The sequence below is a fragment of the Ranitomeya variabilis genome, chromosome 8 (assembly GCF_051348905.1).
Source record: "Ranitomeya variabilis isolate aRanVar5 chromosome 8, aRanVar5.hap1, whole genome shotgun sequence".
Classification (NCBI taxonomy): Eukaryota; Metazoa; Chordata; class Amphibia; order Anura; family Dendrobatidae; genus Ranitomeya; species Ranitomeya variabilis.
This window is the reverse complement of record NC_135239.1, coordinates 213,491,296-213,517,262: the sequence shown is the minus strand read 5'-3', so window position 1 is coordinate 213,517,262 and position 25,967 is coordinate 213,491,296. Positions and strand designations below refer to the sequence as shown.

Sequence of the window (25,967 nt, the reverse complement as noted above, 5' to 3'; positions counted from 1 at the left end):
ATCTCCTAACCTGACATCAATATGTCGGACGGGGGGGCTGTAATATCTCCAGCATGGGCTGAGCTCATCTCCTGTATGCCCTGCACGTCTCGTGTATGCTCTGGTCATCTCGTGTGCGCTCTAGTTGTCTCGCGTGCGCTCTAGTTGTCTCGCGTGCGCTCTAGTTGTCTCGCGTGCGCTCTAGTCGTCTCGCGTTCGCTCTAGTCGTCTCGCGTTCACTCTAGTCATCTCAAGTGCGCTCTGCTCGTCTCGAGTGCGCTCTGGTCGTCTTGAGTGGTCTTTGCTCGTCTCGAGTGCGCTCTGCTCGTCTCGAGTGCGCTCTGCTCGTCTCGAGTGCGCTCTGCTCGTCTCGAGTGCGCTCTGCTCGTCTCGAGTGGTCTCTGCTCGTCTCGAGTGGTCTCTGCTCGTCTCGAGTGCGCTCTGCTCGTCTTGAGTGCGCTCTGCTCGTCTCGAGTGCGCTCTGGTCGTCTCTCGTGCGCTCTCCTCGTCTCGCTTGCGTTCTGCTCATCTCGCGTGCGCTCTGCTCGTCTCGCGTGCACTCTGCTCGTCTCACTTGTGTTCTGCTCGTCTCACTTGTGTTCTGCTCGTCTCGCGTGCTCTCTAGTCATCTCATGTACCCGCTGCAGCGGTGGCTCCGGGTCACAGCGCCATAGTGCGGTGGATGATTGCGATATTGAGGCTCGGCGCCTCCGAGGAGGCCGGACGGGGGTGGGATGTGGCCGCCGTGTCCTCTGCTGTATTGAATTCTAAACTTGCCGCTTCTCTCCCACAGATAAAAGTGTAAAGTTGCCGCAGATCCGAGAGACGTCCGACCCCACGAAGCGAGGATGAGGTTGCTATGGAAACTGCTGGCGCTTCGCTGGTTCGTGTGTCTTGCAGGTAACATCTCCATTCACTTCCCTGATGTTATAACCCCGAGTCCTTCACAGAGAATTCAGGTCCCACTGCAGGGGCCAATTACCGCTCCGCTGGTCCCGCGCTGCGCCCGCTCAGTATTGGGGGTGCTGACTGCGGATTCCGGGGGGCCGGCTCCTATGTCACTGTCCTGCTTTTTGCACTTCTCATATCATTGGTGAATCCAGCGTGACGGGACGTCGCTCATCGTCTCCGCGCCTCGCCTGTAGGTGTATAGACAAGCCTTCCTGGAAACATTACTTGTGTTTTCTATTGTGTGAAATCATCTCTGCTGCAAACAGACATGCAGTGTAAAGTAAGGGGGACGACCGAGCCGCAGCCTGATGAGACATAAAGGAGGATATTGGAATATGTGACGCTCCGGTGGACTAGGCTGAAGTCACTACAGTAGATCTAATGGATCACAACTGCAGTGTAAAGTATGGGCGAGGCGCTGAGTCCCAGCAGTCTGTACATTAAGGATAGACCTAGCAGAAAACTTAGGAGATACAAGTTGGATTGTAAGCTACATAAAACGCCAGTGGCCTAAACTGCGGTCAATGAAACTGATTGATGCTAATGGATCACAGCTGCAGTGTAAAGTATGGCAGACAGAGGGGGATTAAGCAGCAGTCTGAGACTGACGACATAGAAGCTAGACGCAGACATGCCTCTAAACTACAGGAGCTTCTCACAAAACTAGAACATCATCAAAAGGTGAATTTATTTCAGTTCTTCAATATAAAAAGTAAATCTATATTCTATAGAGTCATTACACACAGTGATCTATTTCACGTGTTTATTTCTGTTAATGCTGATGATTATGGCTTACAGCCAATGAAAGCCCAAAAGTCATTATCTCAGTAGATTAGAATAATTAACAAAAAACACCTGTAAAGGCTCCTAAGTGTTTATAAAGGTCCTTAGTCTGTTTCAGTAGCTCCACAATCATGGGGAAGACTGCTGACCTGACAGATGTCCAGAAGGCGTCACTGACACACTCCACAAGGAGGGGAAGACACAAAAGATCATTGCTAAAGAAGCCGACTGTTCACACAGTGCTGGATCCAAGCAGATTACTGGAAAGTGGAAGGAAAAAGTGTGGTAGGAGAAGGTGCACAAGCAACTGGGATAACCGCAGCCTGGAAAGGATTGTTCAGGAAAGGACATTCAACAATTGCTGCCTCCTGTTAATGGTGCCAGGACTGGAATAATGGGCTCCCTGCCAAAGTTAGGAGAAACAGAAACTTTTTGAGAGATGTTTGCATTGTTGTATCATCAGATAATATCCGGTACTGCTGGACACAGGCTTTGCCTCCTTTGCAATTGTTAGGAATAAAAAAGAACCCAAAGTATCTGTATTTTCCTTCTGCTCCGGAGTTGATGCCCATAGACAGAAGCATTTCTGCTACTTCGCTGATACAGGACAGTAATGCATCACTTACCAGCACCAAGAACAGATCCTCACCCCGATAAAAGGAATTCCAGCTGACCTTAAAGTAATTTGTCTGAGCTCTTTCAGCTTCATCTCCCCGACTGCATCTGATTTATTTATTACATAGACTGGCACTGCCCAGACTGAGATACAGCGGGTACCCGAGCCGCAGAGGAGAAAGACGCTCCATCACACCTGGAAATAAAGCCGTATAATAGTCAGATATATAAAACCTTTATCACAGCAGAATAGGGCAGTATTATAGTAGTTATATTCTTGTATATAGGGGGCAGTATTATGGTAGTTATATTCTTGTACATAGGGGCAGTATTATAGTAGTTATATTCTTGTACATAGGGGCAGTATTATAGTAGTTATATTCTTGTACATAGGGGGCAGTATTATAGTAGCTATATTCTTGTACATAGGAGCAGTATTATAGTAGTTATATTCTTGTACATAGGGGCAGTATTATGGTAGTTATATTCTTGTACATAGGGGCAGTATTATAATAGTTATATTCTTGTACACAGGGGGCAGTATTATAGTAGTTATATTCTTGTACATAGGGGCAGTATTATAGTAGTTATATTCTTGTACATAGGAGCAGTATTATAGTAGTTATATTCTTGTACATAGGGGCAGTATTATAATAGTTATATTCTTGTACATAGGGGCAGTATTATAGTAGTTATATTCTTGTACATAGGAGCGGTATTATAATAGTTATATTCTTGTACATAGGGGCAGTATTATAGTAGTTATATTCTTGTACATAGGAGCAGTATTATAGTAGTTATATTCTTGTACATAGGAGCAGTATTATAGTAGTTATATTCTTGTACATAGGAGCAGTATTATAGTAGTTATATTCTTGTACATAGGGGCAGTATTATAGTAGTTATATTCTTGTACATAGGGGCAGTATTATAGTAGTTATATTCTTATACATAGGGGCAGTATTATAGTAGTTATATTCTTGTACATAGGAGCAGTATTATAGTAGTTATATTCTTGTACATAGGAGCAGTATTATAGTAGTTATATTCTTGTACACAGGGGGCAGTATTATAGTAGTTATATTCCTGTACATAGGAGCAGTATTATAGTAGTTATATTCCTGTACATAGGAGCAGTATTATAGTAGTTATATTCTTGTACATAGGAGCAGTATTATAGTAGTTGTATTCTTGTACATAGGAGTAGTATTATAGTAGTTATATTCTTGTACATAGGAGCAGTATTATAGTAGTTATATTCTTGTACACAGGGGGCAGTATTATAGTAGTTATATTCCTGTACATAGGAGCAGTATTATAGTAGTTATATTCTTGTACATAGGAGCAGTATTATAGTAGTTATATTCTTGTACATAGGAGCAGTATTATAGTAGTTATATTCTTGTATATAGGGGGCAGTATTATAGTAGTTATATTCTTGTATATAGGAGCAGTATTATAGTAGTTATATTCTTGTATATAGGAGCAGTATTATAGTAGTTATATTCTTGTACATAGGAGCAGTATTATAGTAATTATATTCTTGTACACAGGAGCAGTATTATAGTAGTTATATTCTTGTACATAGGGGCAGTATTATAGTAGTTATATTCTCGTACATAGGGAGCTGTATTATAGTACTTATATTCTTGTACATAGGGGCAGTATTATAGTAGTTATATTCTTGTACATAGGGGCAGTATTATAGTAAAGAAAAAGCAACGAAGATCAGCACACCTCCTCTCAGTCCCAGCGCACGGATCATGCAGTGCTGCAAGTAGTACGAAGAAAAAGCAGAAGTCCAGCGTGGGTGATGTCCATAAAAAATACCTTTTATTCCATTTTTGTTAAAAGCACATAAATCCAAAGTCCATCTTCATATCCATAGACACAAAAACGGGTGATTCCTACCAGTGACAGTCACAGGCTTAAAGTGCATTAGGCCATGTTCACACGCTGCGGGTTCCTCTGCGGGTTAATCCCGCAGCGGAATTGAAAATCTGCACGGCAAAACCGCTGTGGTTATCCCTGCAGATTTATCGCGGTTTGTTCTGCGGTTTCCGCTGCGGGATTACTGCTGTACTATTGATGCTGCATATGCAGCAATATGCAGCATCAATAGTAATGTAAAAAATAATAAAAATTGGCTATACTCACCCTCTGACGTCGCGATCTCCCCGGCGCTGCAAGCGGCTGTGCCGACAAGGACCTTCGTGACGTCACGGTCATGTGACCGCGGTGTCATCACGGTCATGTGACCGCGACGTCACCACAGGTCCTGTTCGGCACAGCAACTGATACCGGACGGCCGCGGGCAGCGCTGAGAGGTGAGTATAGCTTCATTTTTTATTTTAATTCTTTTTTTTACACTATTTTATGGTTCCCAGGGCCTGGAGGAGAGTCTCCTCTCCTCCACCCCGGGTACCACCCGCACATTATCCGCTTACTTCCCGCAACGTGGGCACAGCCCCATGCGGGAAGTAAGCGGTTCAATGCATTCCTATGGGTGCAGAATCGCAGCGATTCTGCACAAAGAAGTGACATGCTGCGGGTTGTAAACCGCTGCGTTTCTGCGCGGTTTTTCCCGCAGCATGTGCACTGCGGTTTGCGGTTTCCATAGGGTTTACATGTTAATGTAAACGCTATGGAAACTGCTGCGGACCCGCAGCATCAAAATCGCGGCGGTTCCGCGGTAAAAACCGCAGCGTGTGAACATGGCCTTAAAATCAAACGCGTTTCAACGGTCGTGCCGCCTTACTCATTGTGATAAAAATGAAATGAAAGAGGGCTGCCATATAGGACTAGGCCCATTAGGTTACCCCCCCTGATCTTGCAGACAACAGAAACAGGGCAACACCTACAGGTAATTAGTGAGTTTAGCCTGAAATTTGCATGTACAAATACTATGGTTAGGGCAGGAGAAAGAGAAAAAAAAAACAAAACAAAAAAAAAAACAAAAACAAAAAAAAACACATATGTGCAAGAATTATAACTTATCATTCATAATAATTCATAAGATCCTGCCGGATATTCATGCCTAGGGGGGCTCTGGACTTAAGTTGATACATCCACCATATCTCTCTGTTGGTTATTTTTCTTTTTATATCTCCCCCTCGAAATGGAGCTTTAACCCTTTCAATCCCGCGGACCTCCAGTGAGCTGACGTCCCCATTGTGTTTATGGATGAAGTGTTTGGATGCAGCAGAGCTCTTATGGGTGATTTTATTCACTGCATCAGAGAGGTGCCTCCGTATTCTCACCTTCAGGGGACCCCCTGTGCACCCCACATATTGCTGGTCACAGGTGGTGCAATTAATCAGATACACCACATTGGAGGTGTTGCAGTTAATGTAGTGGTGAATGTTGGACGTCTTTTTAGTGACAGATGAGTGGAATTCCTTACTGGTCACCATATATTTACAGCAGGTGCAGATATTGTGCCCGCACTTGTAGGTGCCTTTAGTACTGAGCCAGTTTTCTTTCTCTTTTAACCGTTTGTCCTCACTAACAAAGAGGCTGGGGGATAAGATGTTGTTCAGACTGGGGGCTTTTTTAGCGATATAGCGCACTGGTTTGGACAGGATTTGGTTCAGCTTTTTATCCTGGCTCAGCATAGGGATTCTTTTTCTGATGATGTCAGTAATCTCTTTGAACTGAGGGCTGTATGTAGTGGTGAAGGTGATGTGCTCCTCACTGGACACACGGGTATATAGTATCCGATCTATATCCTCCACAATAGTCTCCAGCTGGGGTAACCCCTGTGAGCCAGCCGGGCCTTCACCTCCCTCTTACTCCCCTCATAGACTTCCTTGGTGGTACTGTTCCTCTGAAACCTGTAGAGTTCCCCCACAGGTATGTTTTTTATTACATGTCTCGGATGACATGATTTGGCATGTAATATGGAATTAGTCATGAATATCCGGCAGGATCTTATGAATTATTATGAATGATAAGTTATAATTCTTGCACATATGTGGTTTTTTTTTTTTTTTGTTTTTGTTTTTTTTTTTCTCTTTCTCCTGCCCTAACCATAGTATTTGTACATGCAAATTTCAGGCTAAACTCACTAATTACCTGTAGGTGTTGCCCTGTTTCTGTTGTCTGCAAGATCAGGGGGTGTAACCTAATGGGCCTAGTCCTATATGGCAGCCCTCTTTTTATTTTTATCACAATGAGTAAGGCGGCACGACCGTTGAAACGCGTTTGATTTTAATGCACTTTAAGCCTGTGACTGTCACTGGTATGAATCACCCGTTTTTGTGTCTATGGATATGAAGATGGACTTTGGATTTATGTGCTTTTTAACAAAAATGGAATAAAAGGTATTTTTTATGGACATCACCCACGCTGGACTTCTGCTTTTCCTCAGTATTATAGTAGTTATATTCTTGTACATAGGAGCAGTATTATAGTAGTTATATTCTTGTACATAGGGGCAGTATTATAGTAGATATATTCTTGTACATAGGAGCAGTATTATAGTAGATATATTCTTGTACATAGGGGGCAGTATTATAGTAGTTATATTCTTGTACATAGGGGCAGTATTATAGTAGTTATATTCTTGTACATAGGAGCAGTATTATAGTAGTTATATTCCTGTACATAGGGGGCAGTATTATAGTAGTTATATTCTTGTACATAGGAGCAGTATTATAGTAGTTATATTCTTGTATATAGGAGCAGTATTATAGTAGTTATATTCTTGTACATAGGGACAGTATTATAGTAGTTATATTCTTGTACATAGGGGCAGTATTATAGTAGTTATATTCTTGTACATAGGGGGCAGTATTATAGTAGTTATATTCTTGTACATAGGGGCAGTATTATAGTAGTTATATTCCTGTACATAGGGGCAGTATTATAGTAGTTATATTCTTGTACATAGGAGCAGTATTATAGTAGATATATTCTTGTACATAGGGGCAGTATTATAGTAGTTATATTCCTGTACATAGGGGCAGTATTATAGTAGTTATATTCTTGTACATAGGAGCAGTATTATAGTAGTTATATTCCTGTACATAGGAGCAGTATTATAGTAGTTATATTCTTGTACATAGGAGCAGTATTATAGTAGATATATTCTTGTACATAGGGGCAGTATTATAGTATGTTATTGCACATCTGATCACATGTAAGTGTTGTTGGATTGCAGATTGATTGTACATGCAGCTTTGGATGTGAATTGAGATTATGACCGATATATAAACTCCTATACGGTAATTTGATGTATTGTCATATGGTACATTAGGTACAGATATTACAGGGGCTCAATGTTATATTTTGGGGTCTGCCTAAATATCAATTTCTGATGGATTTCAGGTGCGTATTTGGACATCATTGTGGTTGAACATTTTTGTGATATGGAAGATTGTTACAATTGACAAAAACCATGTTCTAAGTTTATGCTGAGAGTTGGTTTTGAAGCTTGCACTTGCTGATAATTGTAGTTCTGCATCTAATAATTTCAATATTCTTTTCCCTTTTTTCACCTTATTGTCACTTTCCTGTCTGAAATGCCTTGTAGGGAACAGAGAAAAAATATCTTTCTGAGACACGTGCAATATTTAACATATGTCCCAGCAGATCCTTCCAGGCTTAATTACTCCACGTCTGCATATCGCACCGCGCGGAGCGAGCCCTTTGTTTATCTCGCTGGAGTTAATGGGGTTTGATGAATAATTCCCTTTCATGTGATTATTACATGGGTGAGGTAGGAGACCTGCGTGCTGCCCGCATACAAGTTCCCCCATCCGCTACTACAAAGCAAATTGTCGGATCGCTCGTCAGTAATTTGCTGGCAGACGGCGCCGGTGCCCTCTATTTCAGAAAATGTTGTTATCCTGTCTGTCACATATTATCTGCTGGCGACAGACGGCTACAATTACACGACTCGTCCACTCGCTTCATTCTGTTTTATCCTTTAGTGAATTCGATTTTATAAATCAGGTTTATTTGTGACTTTTTTTTTCTTGACTGCTGAAAAGTTACATTGTAACTTCTCGGTTTCAAGGCCACTTAAAGAGACAGTGCCTTCTTTTAGTATTTGTAAATGCTGCCATTTCCTCCCAAAGTTACTGATGGATTGATTGCTGGAAATATTGGGGGAACCATTGGCATCAGCCCCTGCATAGGAGAAGGGGGATTTAGTCTGCAGGGCCTATAATAATAATGCAGGACACAGCTCATCCCCAGCTACTGAGTCCCAGAGCGCAGGACTACAACCCTCAGCAGGTGCATTATTGGTGTTATGCACACTGACACTTTGATATATCTGATAATTACTCCATCAGTGTCAAGTATTGCATGTTTTATTGTGGGTTTTTCACACTTTTTTACAAATGACTTTAATAATGGAACATTTTGGTGTGATATCCCTTTAAGATAATTTGTGGGAGTGATTGGATGATTAATATCATTGTGGGTGTGGTCAGAACTTTGTAAATCGTTACATGAACCATTAGATTAAAGCTATTCTTACAATTAAGCTCCCCCTGTTAAATGTCTGTAGCTAAGCTCCGCCCACTTGACTTCTTAGCAGCATAACAAAAACTAGCCTCTCTATCAGACCATTCATTTCCGTTCAATTGTCTGCTTGGGTAATTGGTCTAACGATCCGCAGACATGAAATAGATGAGTTTATAAGCGGAGAAAATCAACACAGAAAAATATTATTACGACCATCAATCAACAAACAAGATTAAATCAGATGAAATATTTATCCGCGTCTAGCCCTTTAAACAGTATGCAAATTGATCAGGCAGGTGTCTGAATAATTGATAACCATTATAAATATTCTAAACGGCCGATTAAAGTCACAGGACGGCTCGGAGGATGCGGTGCACGGCGCGTGGGGGGGATGATAACAGCTGTTACATTGTATCTATGGGCCCTGCTCTGAGGGGCCCGACTCACCGCCTTCGTGGGTGGAGTGACTGCCACCTAGAGGAATGGGGCGACCTGGCCGTAGGGTCACAGTAACCTTTTACCTTCTTATGCCTATTACAGACGGTCCTTTATGTCTTAGGATCAGGGTGTAAAGAAGTGGACTGGCACCAGGAATGGGCTGTGGTTTTTGGGGGGATTCTTCCTTTGACTGCAGCTGGTTCCAGGTTTGGACCTAAATATTTAAAGGCGTATTCCTATCTTATAAAGTGGTAGCCGGACCCATTAATGGTCTCAGTCCCTGACACATTGCGCAATTTCCTATTCATTTGTATGGGAATTCCCACCATCTCTCTGCTGACCACAGCGTTCATCAGGAGCCCTCTCCCAGCATTGAAGGAAGTCTTGGTGGGACCTGCATCTACATAGTAAATTCTTAGGAGATGGGTGTACCCCTTTAAGAAAGGTCTCTACTTCTGCAGTGGATCTAGAAGGCTTCTCTGAGGTCTTATGGGGACTATTTCTGTAATATTCGGTCTGAGTCCTGTAAGCTGAGCTGCAGTACCAGACACAACCTGTGGATAGTGGCGGTGCTGTTTTTGGAAGAAGGTAGCCATGTTTTTGTTATCCTGGACAACCCCTTTAATATACGCTCCTTCACCCTTTAGTATTAGGCCAGGACAGGTTTTCCATTTTTTTTATATAATGAGAGTTTCTATTCACTGACAGTTGCAGATGTGACCTCCTGTGGACATCATGTATCACTGTTGCGTCACCCTCCGCCCACCGCGTCCTCTCGTTTCCGCCGCTTCCTCTCGTGTCCGCCGCGTCACCCTTCGCCTGCCGCGTCCTCGTGTCCGCCGCGTCACTCTCCGCCCGCCTCGTCCTCTCGTGTCCGCCGCGTCACTCTTCGCCCACCGCGTCCTCTCGTGTCCGCCACATCACCCTCCGCCCGCCGTGTCCGCCTCGTCCTCTCGTGTCCGCCGCGTCGCTCTTCGCCCGCCGCATCCTCTCGTGTCTGCCGCATCACCCTTCGCCCGCCGCGTCCTCTCGTGTCCGCCGCGTCCTCTCGTGTCCGCCACATCACCCTCCGCCCGCCGTGTCCGCCTCGTCCTCTCGTGTCCGCCGCGTCACTCTTCGCCCGCCGCATCCTCTCGTGTCTGCCGCATCACCCTTCGCCCGCCGCGTCCTCTCGTGTCCGCCGCATCACCCTTCACCAGCCATGTCCGCCGCGTCACCCTTTGCCCGCCGCGTCCTCTCGTGTCCGCTGTGACCTCTCGTGTCCGCCGCGACCTCTCGTGTCCGCCGCGACCTCTCGTGTCCGCCGCGACCTCTCGTGTCCGCCGCGTCCTCTCGTGTCCGCCACATCACCCTCCGCCCGCCACGTCCTCGCGTGTCCGCTGCGTCACCCTCCGCCCGCAGCGTCCTCTCGTGTCCGCCGCGTCACTCTTCGCCCACCGCGTCCTCTCGTGTCCGCCACATCACCCTCCGCCCGCCGTGTCCGCCTCGTCCTCTCGTGTCCGCCGCGTCGCTCTTCGCCCGCCGCATCCTCTCGTGTCCGCCGCGTCACCCTCTGCCCGCCGCGTCCTCTCGTGTCCGCCTCTCCCTGCGTCCTGAAATCCACTCGCTAATAATCATCTTGACATAAATTTTAATCAAGAAATTGCCTGTTCAGCCGGCTGGAAGGACGACTCCGTTTTAGGGATTTTTTTATACTTTGTGGCCTAGAAATATCTGAAGATGTGAATTAATAAGATACTTGACCATTCGCCGGCTGAGAAGTCGGAGACTGATGGATTCTGGGAAATGTTTACAAGGGTCACAAAGGTTTGGAGCAGAACATGTGAATTAGTGTCTTAATGGCCGCGCTCGCGGTGATTGCCAGACTACATCGCATTAATGCCGCGCGCGTAGAACTGAGCGTTACTGCTCGTAAATGGCAGCACGATGTAATGTGCGCTCGCGGGTAATGAGCGACGCACGATTCCAAGGAACGTTACCAGAAAGGAAGGAAATGGCTCGTCCCGTTTGGTGCCAGATTTCAGGACATCCTCGTTTCTCCCAGACTGAGAACTCTATGGTGACTGTGGGCTGTGATGTGCGTGTTTCTACCGCACTCGTGTGCTGTTTGTGTAGTAACATCTGCTTTATCCCTGTGCTGTGACATCACTGTGTGCATTATCCCTGTACTATGACATCACTGTGTGCATAACCCTGTACTGTGACATCACTGTGTGCATAACCCTGTACTGTGACATCACTGTGTGCATTATCCCTGTACTGTGACATCACTGTGTGCATTATCCCTGTACTGTGACATCACTGTGTGCATAACCCTGTACTGTGACATCACTGTGTGCATTATCCCTGAACTGTGACATCACTTTGTGCATTATCCCTGTGCTGTGACATCACTTTGTGCATTATCCCTGTAGTGACATCACTGTGTGCATTATCCCTGTATTGTGACATCACTTTGTGCATTATCCCTGTGCTGTGACATCACTTTGTGCAGTATCCCTGTACTGTGACATCACTGTGTACATTATCTCTGTACTGTGTGCATTATCCCTGTACTGTGACATCACTGTGTGCATTATCCCTGTAGTGACATCACTGTGTGCATTATCCCTGTATTGTGACATCACTTTGTGCATTATCCCTGTACTGTGACATCACTGTGTGCATTATCCCTGTACGGTGACATCACTGTGTGCATTATACCTGTACTATGACATCACTGTGTGCATAACCGTGTACTGTGACATCACTGTGTGCATTATCCCTGTACTGTGATATCACTGTGTGCATTATCCCTGTACGGTGACATCACTGTGTGCATTATACCTGTACTATGACATCACTGTGTGCATAACCGTGTACTGTGACATCACTGTGTACATTATCTCTGTACTGTGTGTATTATCCCTGTACTGTGACATCACTGTGTGCATAACCCTGTACTGTGACATCACTGTGTGCATAACCCTTTGCACTTTATGCACTATCCTTGTGCATTGGGAAAGCTGAGTTAATCACGTAGTTTAATGTCCTGAGCTTTTGGTTAGATTTGGTAATGGTGGGGTGAGGACCCATTCCAGGTTTTGCTGTAGCGCCTTGTGATTACTTGTTATGAACCAGAATGGAGCAACAGAGATTAAATTTACTAGTAAGTAGGAAAGGTGGCGAGAAAGTGCCTGGATGACTATCTGGACACCCTCCAAGTTGTTTGCTTATGGCTGCAAATTCCTTCTCTGTAGAAAAAAAAAATGCTCTGAAGCACAAACTTCTGCTGTAATGAGTCACAACATTTCAAGTATTTTCCTCCAAATACAAATACCTCCCCTCCCCCCCATGCCGTCATATAATCTAATTATCATAGTGCAACACATGTATCATATTATTGTTTCAACGCCTCCCACCCCCCAAAAAAAGTCTAAACTTTGGGGTTCCCTAATCCCCATTTCTGTTAGTTATAAGCAGAGTGGGAGGTCTGGAGTGGTAGATAATCTCTTGCACTTGTAGTTCCTGTGACTCTTGACACTGGTGACCGCACCCAAATACAGAACGAGATCATTTTCACGGTTGCTGCTGATCCAGGAATTAAACGATACAAAAATTCTCCATATCCCCCAATAATTGGCTTAAACTATGGCATGTTCTGTGTGGCGGTCCGAGCCGTCCCGCCATTGCTGCTGCTGCGCCTCTTTTGTCCATCGTTGTTGACGCCAGACGTGGTACAGGTGCCGCTTTATAGGGAACGCGTTGTTCCTTTTCATGCTGTTAGAGCAAATTAGTTTGTAATTAGATTTATATAGCAGATAATCTCATTTACATATCCAATTAATTCTTTCTGTTCTAATTTGCTGGGGTTGAATTTATATTAGCGCTTAAAATAAAACTGAAATTATGAAGAGACCGGAATTTCTGGAATCTGATTTATTTTGAGAATCCTCATTAATTGCCATTGACGGCTTATCGGATTAGATCAGGTCACTAATTTAGATATTTCCGTCGAATTTTAAATGACGAGTTCAGCTCTGCTACATCCGCGCGTCTCCCCCACTGCACGCTTTGTAGTTACAGTTCCATTTTCCTGGTCCTCTTAATGCTGTTTCCACATCAAAACAACATGTCCCGGCGGTGACAGGTAGAGGCAGAGGTATCGCAACCCCAGGAGTGCAATTACATCATGTGCAGACCCCAGAGACATGGGCGAGTGGCGTCCTACCCAGGTGACACTTCTCATAAGTGTTGCATCAGCCTCCGGGCTACATTCTCTCATCAGAAAAGAACCTTGCACTCAACTTAATGCTCTTTTGTGATTTTTTTATTGTAGTACCCAAAACGTTTCGGTCCAACACCAGGACCTTCATCAGTTACTACAGTGGTGAAATATAATAAACAAAATATGTACACAAACCAAAATTATAGAACATAAACAAAAGTATATACAGAATTGTATACAAGATGGCGATAATGCAAAGCATCCAGGGGTTAGTAATAATCCGGTCATAGTAGAAATATAAGGCTAGGGACAAGTATAATGTCACGCACAGCAGAGGTAGACAAAAAGTATCAGGCCCCAAGTGACAGTCAATAGGAAAAGAAGGGAAAATGTAACAGAACGTACCGTACTGATACTGAGTTAAGGAATAAGAGACAGTTGTCTCTGGGCACACAATTATCTGCGTCTAAAGTGAAGACAAAGCTACATATTACCCGAAGTGTAGCAGAAGCAATAGGTGAGCGCTAACAAAAAGCATACCTGATAACCACGCTGGAAAGGACTGAAAAAGCTCTAAGGAGAGATAGAGGCATCTATTAGAGTGCCTCCGTGGAGTGGGGAGAGCATATACGGGTTAAAGTATGTGTTTGTCAGGAAACTTAGCCGAACGTACCTGAAATAGTATGGAGAGGAGGTGTGTGCCAGGCGTCCGACGCGGTATCCACCGCTGGTCTGAAGTGTCAGTGAATGGTGCGCGTATTTAATGGAAAGGCAAGAGGGGCGGAAGGTGGCGTGTCCGGAGAGGAAACTCCATGTGTTAATAGAGCGCTCAACAGGGGCAGGAAGTGACGTCGTCCGGTGTGTGAAGGCCGTGCGTGTCACTGAGTGGCTGTGCCTGAATCCACACAGCGTTCGTATTGGCCGGAAGTGACGTCGCCGGTGCGCTGGGTCCGTGTGGAACTTTCAGCGGCGTGCAGTGTCCCGGCATGAAGACCGTTCCTATGGTGGGTGGTGCCTGAGAGACATCCTGAATTCAATGGTGACCAGTCTGCTGTTTGCACTAAGGTGTCCAGTCGTGTAAAACAAAAACTAGAAGAGGTGGTGAATTCAGGTGGAGCACGTCATAGTGAGAAGAACTGTAGCCAGAGGAATGAGACTGCATCAATAAAGACGGCTCTATAGAAAGAGAAAAGAATGTTAGCACACCACAGCCTATGCATATAACCTGGTAACATAATCTGAGTACTAAGGTGGCCTGGATGTGAAATTATATAACACTATATGACAATTCTGGCCAGCATACATAAGACAATATAGGCCCCCAATAGGAGACATCCCTAGAATTTATGTTAGGAGGGGGACACACAATATAATAATATTCCATAAAGGGCAGTGTGATACACTGGAGTGGCCAGCGTCTTAGACCCACGGTAGTATAGTCAATCTAGAGAAAGGATGCCAGGTCATAATCCCTATTGAGGCCCTTAGGGTAGAGGGAGGCTATGGATCCAGAAGGCCTCCATGGCATGTGAGCCGTGTGGGGGTCTGAAATAGCTTTTAGTATGTAACCCCAGACTATGGGATGTAAGGACATTAGGTGAGGTATCAGCATTAGATATGGCTGGAGTAGTGTCCGGAATCTTAGAGAAATAAGCTTTTAATCTAAGAGACCGAAAAAAACGTTGAAGGTCCATTTCGAGATCAACGGTATGACAACGATACGTGGGGCAAAATTACAGCCCCTTTTGTAGCGCCTGGTATTCAGCTACCCCAAGAGTTCTGTCTGAGATATTAATTACCAGCGCATTGGTACCTGTGATCTCGTAGTCCTCATTAGGTCTGGATTTCGACCTGCGTCCATGGCCGCGCCTCGTCGTCTTCTTTTGAGCTACATGGTGTGGGAGCCTACCTTTGCACCTTCTTCAGTAGTGCACACGCTCTCATCTTTATACATTCTCTCATCAGAACATCACACACAGGATATAATGTAACAGATAAAGAGATCCTGAAATGTAACAGATAAGAGATCATCACCAGATCCTGTAATGTGGGGATCATATAATGTAACACATAAGGAGGTCACCACCAGATCCTGTAATGTAGGGGATCATAAAATGTAACAGATAAGAGATCATCACCAGATGCTGTAATGTAGGGGATCATAAAATGTAACAGATAAGAAATCATCACCAGATGCTGTAATGTGGGGATCATATAATGTAACAAATAAGAAATCACCACCAGATCCTGTAATGTAGGGGATCATAAAATGTAACAGATAAGAGATCATTACCAGATGCTGTAATGTGGGGATCATATAATGTAACAGATAAGAGATCACCGCCAGATCCTGTAATGTAGGGGATCATAAAATGTAACAGATAAGAGATCATCACCAGATGCTGTAATGTGGGGATCATATAATGTAACAGATAAGGAGGTAGTCACCAGATCCTGTAATGTAGGGGATCATATAATGTAACCGATAAGGAGGTCACCACCAGATCCTGTAATGTGAGGATCATATAATGTAACATATAAGAGATCATCACCAGATCCTGTAATATAGGGGATCATATAATGTAACTGATAAGGTCACCACCAGATCCTGTAATGTAGCCTATTTAATAAATTGTACCAGTTTATCAGCAGATCATACAATGTAGCTGAGCTTCACTAGATCAATAATGAAAGAGATCCTATGAAATAGACTGTAGAAGACTATCAGCTGATCACATAATGTAGCAGATAAACAAGTTCACTGAATGATGTAATGGATGATATAATGTAGAACAGCTTCCTCAGGTCATGGAATATAGCAGATTGTCCCAACAATATAAATTGTAGTAGATTATATAATTTAGCAGTGTTTCATTGGATTATATATTGTAGCAGAACTTCACCAAATTATATAATGTAGTGGAGCTTTATTAGGTTTTACAAAAAGTAGCTCAGTAAGTCATAAATCATAGCAGATGACACAATGTAGCGGAACTTAACCAGGTTATATAATGTAGCAAAGGATTCCCAGATCTTGTAATGTAGCAGAACATAAAGTATAGGAGATCATATAATGTAGCAGAGCATAATTGGAACATACAATATAGCAGAGCATCACCGGGGCATAGAATCATAGAATGTTAGTGTTGGAAAGGACCTCCAGGGTCATTGTGTCCAACCCCCCCGCTCAATGCAGGATTCACTAAATCATACAATATACAATGTAGCAGAGCATCACCAGAACATATAATGTAGCAGATCATCACCGGAACATACCATATAGCAGAGCATCCCTGGAACATACAATGTAGCAGAGCATCACCGGGACATACAATGTAGCAGATCATCACCGGGACATACAATGTAGCAGAGCATCACCGGAACATACAATGTAGCAGAGCATCACCGGAACATACCATATAGCAGAGCATCACCGGGACATACAATGTAGCAGAGCATCGCCTGAATATACAATGTAGCAGAGCATCACAGAACATACAATGTAGCAGAGCATCACAGAATATACAATGTAGCACCGGAGCATACAATGTAGCAGAGCATCACAGAACATGCTGCTCGGTTCCAGTTAAGGAACATTTGTTTACAAAGACAACTCTGATTACTTTGCTCGTATCACTGAGGGGAATTGGCCTTTTTGCAGAAAATCTAAGTTTTAACTTTTGATCATGAGTCGTTCCCAAATATTTTCATGCTCTTCGTTCATTAATTCAGGTTCAATCATGTTCCTTAAATTCATATGTATCAGTAAGACTTTTACTAATACTATCTGATTTTGTGGTTAAATTACCTCGGAACCTTGGATATTTGTGTCCATCCCATAATAGGCAGGGCTGCAAAGGGTTTACTTTGCTCCTCATTCAAGTCTAGGGGACGTAGATCCCAACATTTCCACTTTTAAAGAGATCTTTCTCAACACCAGGAGTGACAAAATAAAGCACCGTTTTTCCTCCGATAATGTGCATAGATTCAGCCATACGATAAATTACGCACTTGAGCTATGTGATCATGGTATTTAACAATCTTATTCCTCCGTTGCTTAGACATTTCATTGTCCAGGTATCTCAATACATTTTTCACATTGAAATAGCAAGCTGAGAAAAACAATTATCCAAGGATAATACTTCCCTAATATCATTCTCTCCGGCTTTGTGGAATCTTTTGCAATGGGAAGAGTTCATCCAGGTGGATTTCCCCTCATCCTCCACCGAGGTGGGAGTAGTCCATTGGACTTGATAAGGCCCCTCGGATTGTGGATTCCAGCTTTTTCTTATATATTCCTGTATGGTCACCCAATCTCCAGGCTTAAGGTCACGCGCGCCTTGTAATGGAGATGGATCAGAAATAGAACGAAGACCCCGATTGTGAATCCTACATATGCTGTCCTATCTGAATCGAGTGATTGCTGAGGACAATCCATTCACGTTTTTGGAGGACCACCTAACAGAATCTCATAGGGGCTGAGACTAGGTTTCTTATTTGGGGTAACCCTTACAGTTTGCAGCACTATTGGATGCCTTCAGTCCATGGTTTACTTATTTCTTCCATTGCCTTTTGAATTTTCAGCTTTAACGAACCATTCAGTCCTTCCACCGTCCCGTTACTCTGTGGGTGGTTACAAGTGTGAAAGTCTTGTTCTATCCCTAAAGCCGGCGTTATTTCTTATCAGATTGCCCCTGTCACAATCAATTACCTCTGGACCCCGTATCTGTACGCTACGTCTGACAACTTTTTAGCAGCAGTATGTGCATTAGCTTTGCCTGTCAGCCAAGCCTCTGGCCATCCAAAAATCAGACCTATACCTCCCCGGACATATTCATAGGGGCCACCTTTGTAAGCTGTATAAAGCCTATACCCGTGTACGATGGCCTGGCTGTGCACTTGGGCGGCATTCTTGCTGTCTTGCCAACATTATGGCATGCGCAGATCACACAGCCCTGTACAAAGAGCAGCAGCGTAATGGACCCTGGGACCACCCTACTGCTCTTTACCTGCCCCACAATGGCATGTTTAGATTGGTGAATGCGTCCATGACCAAGGACATCGTACAGTACAATGATCTAGGCAGGAACATTTGCTGCTACCTTCCATAGTCCAGCTTCTCCTTTGATTGCCGAGTTCTTCTTCCATTCTTCTTTCTGCTATACAGAAAGCTGGGATATACAATGTAGCAGAGCATCACCGGGACATACAATGTAGCAGAGCATCACCGGGACATACAATGTAGCAGAGCATCACCGGGACATACAATGTAGCAGAGCATCACCGGGACATACAATGTAGCAGAGCATCACCGGGACATACAATGTAGCAGAGCATCACCGGAACATACAATGTAGCAGAGCATCACCGGGACATACAATGTAGCAGAGCATTATCAGAATATACAGTCTAGCAGAGCATCACCTGAATATACAATGTAGCAGAACATCACCTGAATATACAATGTAGCAGAGCATCACCGGGACATACAATGTAGCAGAGCATTATCAGAATATACAGTCTAGCAGAGCATCACCTGAATATACAATGTAGCAGAGCATCACCGGGACATACAATGTAGCAGAGCATCACCTGAATATACAATGTAGCAGAGCATCACCGGGACATACAATGTAGCAGAGCATTATCAGAATATACAGTCTAGCAGAGCATCACCGGGACATACAATGTAGCAGAGCATCACCTGAATATACAATGTAGCAGAGCATCACCGGGACATACAATGTAGCAGAGCATCACCGGGACATACAATGTAGCAGAGCATCACCGGGACATACAATGTAGCAGAGCATCTCCGGGACATACAATGTAGCAGAGCATCACCTGAATATACAATGTAGCAGAGCATCACCGGGACATACAATGTAGCAGAGCATCATCGGAATATACAATCTAGCAGAGCATCACCGGGACATAGAATGTAGCAGAGCATCACCTGAATATACAATGTAGCAGAGCATCACCGGAACATACAATGTAGCAGCATATCACCGGAATATACAATGTAGCAGAGCATCACCGGGACATACAGTATAGCAGAGCATCACCGGGACATACAGTATAGCAGATCATCACCGGGACATAGAATGTAGCAGAGCATCACCTGAATATACAATGTAGCAGAGCATCACCGGAACATACAATGTAGCAGAGCATCACCGGAATATACAATGTAGCAGATACTATTTCCATGCCATTTTTGCTGCCATAATACTGCAGCTTTCTTCGTTCTGTGAGTAATGAAAGTATCACAGAACCATCTGGGTAGATGAGTTAATGGAGGATGACGGGGCAGGACGTGCCGGTCTCGTGTTAATTTAGGGGTCCGTTAACACAGTTCTGCTTTTCAGCCCTTTCGTTGTCATCTCTCCTCTCACAGATTTATACACAATCCTCCTGGATATAATTGTGTCTGAAGCTGGACCCCCGTCACCCTGTGCGGTAATATCGGGGGTCAGATCCTTCTATATTCATGGATACAGCGGATGGATACTTCAGCCGCCTTGTTAGATTCTTTTGCATATTTATGGAGTTCGGCCATTTCCAGCAATCCTGAGCAGCTGCCTTGGCCTCCTCCAGATAAAGGTCAGGCCGGAGGAAACGCTTCGCCTTGTGCAGTGCTGATAACAGCACCAAATACGGAAACCACTTACTGAAAATCCACCACTGCCCGCCACTATATTCTGTAACTATTTACCTGAAACGCTTTCATCTATTACTTATTCATGGAGACTGGAGTGTTTATGGCCCCCAGGAGTGCGGCCGCCTGACCCCTCATACCCAGCAGTAATCAAATCGGTGAAATTCATTCTCTGCAGAAGGAAACAACCTCATCAGTGGTACTGTCACTTTAAAGGGGCATGCGCCTGTAGGAGGATCTGGGCACAAGGTATCACTCCCATCATCCAGGAGGAGAATCATCTGTAAAAAGCGGGAGCATAGAATCCTGTGTGATAGAGGAGGCGATAATGGGGTGCTCTGTAACACCTCAGCGGGGTGCATGCGTTGATTTTGTTGGGGGGGTTGTTTTCAGGAACTAATTACATTTTGCCTTCTCCACAGATGAGATGGCTCTGCAGGGTCCAGTCTTCACTCAGGAGCCGGCGAATCTCGTCTTTCCCTTGGATTCTGAGGATCGGACTCTGAAGCTCGTCTGTGAGGCGCAGGGTCACCCTAAGCCCATCACACGGTAGGTGCACAGACATGGAATGTATGGTAAGGATCTTAAAGCTGGCGCCAAAAACAACGAATATTACAAGTCCAGACTCGTGTCTGGGGGTTCCATTCACTTCACCAGCCTTCCAAAAAGTAAAGTGCACAGCCCATAGTCCTCCAGAAAGTATAATGTACAGCCCATAGTCGTCCATGTAGTATAATGCACAGCCCATAGTCCTCCAGAAAGTATAATGCAGAGCCCATAGTCGTCCATGTAGTATAATGCACAGCCCATAGTCCTCCGGAAAGTATAATGCAGAGCCCATAGTCGTCCATGTAGTATAATGCACAGCCCATAGTCATACATGTAGTATAATGCACAGCCCATAGTCATACATGTAGTATAATGCACAGCCCATAGTCATACATGTAGTATAATGCACAGCCCATAGTCCTCCATGTAGTATATATAATGCACAGCTCATAGTCCTCCACGTAGTGTAATGCACAGCCCATAGCCCCTACATGTAGTATAATGCACAGCCCATAGTCCTCCATATAGTATAATGCACAGCCCATAGTCATCCATGTAGTATAATGTAGAGCACATAGTCCTCCATGTAGTATAATGCACAGCCCATAGTACTCCATGTAGTATAATGCACAACCCATAGTCATCCATATAGTATAATGCACAGCCCATAGTCATCCATGTAGTATGATGCACAGCACATAGTCCTCCATGTAGTATAATGCACAGCACATAGTCCTCCATGTAGTATAATGCACAGCCCATAGTCCTCCATGTAGTATAATGCAAAGCCCATAGTCCTCCATGTAGTATAATGCACAGCACATAGTCCTCCATGTAGTATAATGCACAGCCCATAGTCCTCCATGTAGTATAATGCACAGCTCATAGTCCTCCATGTAGTATATATAATGCACAGCCCATAGTCCTCCATGTAGTATAATGCACAGCACATAGTCCTCCATGTAGTATAATGCAAAGCCCATAGTCCTCCATGTAGTATAATGCACAGCCATAGTCATCCATGTAGTATAATTCACAGCACATAGTCCTGCATGTAGTATAATGCACAGCCCATAGTCATCCATGTAGTATAATGCACAGCTCATAGTCCTCCGTGTAGTATAATGCACAGCCCATAGTCCTCCATGTAGTATAATGCACAGCCCATAGTCCTCCATGTAGTATAATGCACAGCACATAGTCCTCCATGTAGTATAATGCAAAGCCCATAGTCCTCCATGTAGTATAATGCACAGCCCATAGTCATCCATGTAGTATAATGCACGGCACATAGTCATCCATGTAGTATAATGCACAGCCATAGTCATCCATGTAGTATAATGCACAGCACATAGTCCTGCATGTAGTATAATGCACAGCCCATAGTCATCCATGTAGTATAATGCACAGCTCATAGTCCTCCGTGTAGTATAATGCACAACCCATAGTCCTCCATGTAGTATAATGCACAGCCCATAGTCATACATGTAGTATAATGCACAGCACATAGTCCTGCATGTAGTATAATGCACAGCCCATAGTCATCCATGTAGTATAATGCACAGCTCATAGTCCTCCGTGTAGTATAATGCACAACCCATAGTCCTCCATGTAGTATAATGCACAGCCCATAGTCCTCCATGTAGTATAATGCACAGCCCATAGTCCTCCATGTAGTATAATGCACAGCACATAGTCCTCCATGTAGTATAATGCAAAGCCCATAGTCCTCCATGTAGTATAATGCACAGCCCATAGTCCTCCATGTAGTATAATGCACAGCTCATAGTCCTCCGTGTAGTATAATGCACAGCCCATAGTCCTCCATGTAGTATAATGCACAGCCCATAGTCCTCCATGTAGTATAATGCACAGCCCATAGTCATACATTAAAACCTACAAGAGAAAAAAGTAAGCAAAAACCCTGATGTAACTAAGTAAAAAAAGCAAAAGTGCATTTAAATAACAGAGTTTTCAGTAATACTGTTTTTTGATTTAAAAAAAATAGCACAAAAGCCATCCCACCTCCTCAAGGTAACTCTGATCGGGACAGTCCTACACTGTCTAATATTAAAACCTTACCATGTGTCAATGTTGACCTCAGTGTGAATAATGGCAGACAAAAGGACTGGGCCCAACCAGTGAACACCAGACTGTGGAAGCTTTATATATAATCTCTAGCTCAGAAACAGGGAGGCCACACCCTGGCTTGCACAGAATACAACAATACAGAGAAAAAAAAAACACAAAAATTGAGCTTAACTTGAGTTGGTACACATGCAGAGGTTAAACGCATGTTCACATTGGCCACAAAACATTAAAACCTACAAGAGAAAAAAGTAAGCAAAAACCCTGATGTAACTAAGTAAAAAAGCAAAAGTGCATTTAAATAACCGGTTTAATGTAAATGCACTTTTGCTTTTTTACTTAGTTACTTTTTTCTCTTGTAGGTTTTAAGAGACAGCACTATACACAACAGCAGAGGAAGCTATATAAGGGACAGCACTATATGTAACTAGAGAGAATGGTACGTAATAAGGGATGGTGATATACATAATAAAAGAGAAAACTACGTTACCTAAGTACGGTACTATACATAATTAGTAAGTACACTATATACTAAGGGACTGCTATACATAATAAGTAAGTACACTATATACTAAGGGACTGCTATACATAATAAGTGAGTACACTATATACTAAGGGACTGTGCTATACATAACTAGTGAGTACATTACAGTGTATACTAAGGGACTCTCCTATACATAATAAGTGAGTACACTATATACTAAGAGACTGCAATACACAATAAGAGAGTACACTATATACTAAGGGACTGCAATACACAATAAGTGAGTACACTATATACTAAGGGACTGCAATACACAATAAGAGAGTACACTATATACTAAGGGACTGTGCTATACATAATAAGGCTACATTCCTGTATCCGTGTGCAGTGTTGGTGTGCTACCCCCTTTTACAGACGCATTAATCATGTCCTATTCTGATCCTCAAAATCGGATCAGAGCAGATCATTCTCTGACCCTCACGGATCTCATTCTCAGATCCGTGATTTTCCATGTGCCAGCCGATAAAAAAAAAAAAAAAAACCTGGAAGCACACGGACATTTCACACAGAAGTGAGACTGTATAATAAGGGATGTTACAGATAACATTATCGCTCCACATCACACAGAGCAGACACAGAATAATATCTGCATCCAGGCACCGCTGACATCTCGTCTGATTAGAGCCGCTTTCTCCTGTTTCTTCTCCATCTGGTCAGACCTTCACGTCGACATCCCCCAGCCACGACTCGACTGAACGTGTGCACCTAGCCTTTGTCCCTGTCCTGTGTCCCCATCATTCACTTAAGTCCTTGATAGCATCATAATGAATTTGGGGGTGGGAGAAGAAGCAATCAGGTACTGAGCCTCCTCCGCCACCTCCCAATTCACTACAAGTCCCTGACAGCGTCTTCTCCCTAATTAAGTTCATTATAAAGTGTCCTATTCACCTTACCCCCCTCCTCTCCCCAATAAATCTTAAGTCCCCAATATCATCACAATTAATGGTGAGATGGGGAGGACGGTATCAGGGGCTTAGCACCCTCCTCCACCACCCAATTTATTTTACATCCATTTCTAACTTCTTCCTCCACCTCCCCTGTTCATAAGTCCATTATAAGTCCCCCTTCCTCCCATCCCAAATCCACCACATCCCTAATTGTCCTCCTCCCCCAGCATCCCATCATTGCCCTCTCCATCACCTCCATCTTTGCCTTCTCCCCCACCATTCTCATCATTACCATTTCCATCTCCTCCATCATTGCCTTCTCCCCCACCACCCCCATCATTGCCCTCTCCATCACCTCTATCATTGCCTTCACCCCCATCGTTGCCCTCTCCATCACCTCTATCATTGCCTTCACCCCCTCATTGCCCTCTCTATCACCTCTATCATTGCCTTTACCCCCACCACCCCATCATTGCCCTCTTAATCGCCTCCATCTTTGCTTTATCCTCCACAACCCCCATCATTGCCCTGTCCACCACCTACACACCCACACGCACAGGCAGACACACATGCACACAGACACACCTCTCTGTACGTTCCCCGCAGCATCTTTGTCATCGTCGGCTTTCTATCTGACACAGATGCGCGCTGAATGGTGACATCATCTAGCCGCGCTGCTGTGCCCGCCGAACAAGAGGGCAATCTGGCCAGGGGCCCCCCCCCCGGAACCTCGGGGATGGATAAACAGACCAGATTGCCCTCAGTGTTAGCCATCCTGCAGGGGTCCCGGTGCAACCGCATCGGCTGCACATGCAATATGTTCGCCCCTGGGACAGGTATTCAGTCACTAGATGTAAATGTTTCCATTCAATATGAGCAAGCAAAGATCTTCTGTTAGAAGGTTGGAGCTTTTTTTATGGTGGTCTCCATGATCTGCGGGACCCTCTGCTCTGGGCGCTGCTGTCTGACATGTCACTGTTTGTAGGTGGCGGGTGAACGGGACTCTCCTGGACGAAGCTCAGGATTACCGCTACCGAGTGCAGGACAGAAGTTTAACTGTCAGTGACCCGGATCGAGTGCGGGATGTCGGCACCTTCCAGTGTGAAGCTACCAACTCCATCGGGACCATCCTGAGCCGAGAGGCTTTCCTGCAGTTCGCATGTGAGTGCGTGTCCTGCGTGATACAGTGGGGGCCTATCAGCTTCACATCCAGAGCTGCATCCACAATTCTGCTATTGGTCAGCTGGGTTCAGACTGCAGATCCTGCCTCCTGCCGGCTGTGTCTGCGCAGGACATGCACTAATCTGGTGCATCGTGTTTCCCATAATGCAGTGCAGCAGTGATTGCAGCTCCGGAGGTACTGATTGCATCAGTATCAAGGAGTCCATGCGTCGCCCCCCGGCTGCTGGAGCAGGAGTTGCTAGGAGACCTGTGTGCGGAGTGTGACATTACTTTGTGCCCCCCACTCCTGCGCACAGTCACCGCCACCTCCGGATTGGGGCTAATGAAATAATCCACATTTTCGTGTTCAGGTCAATTAATCAGGAAACGTTTGTTCCAGTGGCAATCGCACGACAATACCGTAATCCACAGCAACAAATCAAGTGAGGACGATGAGGTGGCCTCTGTCCTCTCCTCTGTCCTCTCCTCTGTCCTCTCCTCTGTCCTCTCCTCTGTCCTCTCCTCTGTCCTCTCCTCTGTCCTCTCCTCTGTCCTCTCCTCTGTCCTCGCCTCTGTCCTCACCTCTGTCCTCACCTCTGTCCTCACCTCTGTCCTCTCCTCTGTCCTCTC

At 44.5% G+C, this 25,967-nt stretch overlaps 1 protein-coding gene and 1 long non-coding RNA gene across 10 annotated transcripts in view; one reads left to right on the top strand and one right to left on the bottom strand.

Moving 5' to 3' along the window:
- LOC143787808 (contactin-4-like) overlaps positions 1-25,967 on the top strand; it is a 179,832-nt gene that overhangs the window by 117,042 nt on the left and 36,823 nt on the right. For all 9 annotated transcript variants that reach the window (XM_077276876.1, XM_077276884.1, XM_077276878.1 and 6 more), the window contains 3 exons: positions 773-879; positions 20,531-20,657; positions 25,162-25,337. In XM_077276876.1, the coding sequence (XP_077132991.1) occupies positions 828-879; positions 20,531-20,657; positions 25,162-25,337 (355 nt within the window). In that variant the 5' untranslated portion in view covers positions 773-827. The remainder of the gene's footprint in view (positions 1-772; positions 880-20,530; positions 20,658-25,161; positions 25,338-25,967) is intronic.
- Positions 13,590-14,613, bottom strand: LOC143788769 (uncharacterized). The gene is made up of 3 exons (XR_013218733.1): positions 14,121-14,613; positions 13,988-14,020; positions 13,590-13,913 (listed from the first exon to the last, which is right to left on the bottom strand). It is a non-coding gene; the product is annotated as an uncharacterized LOC143788769 (long non-coding RNA).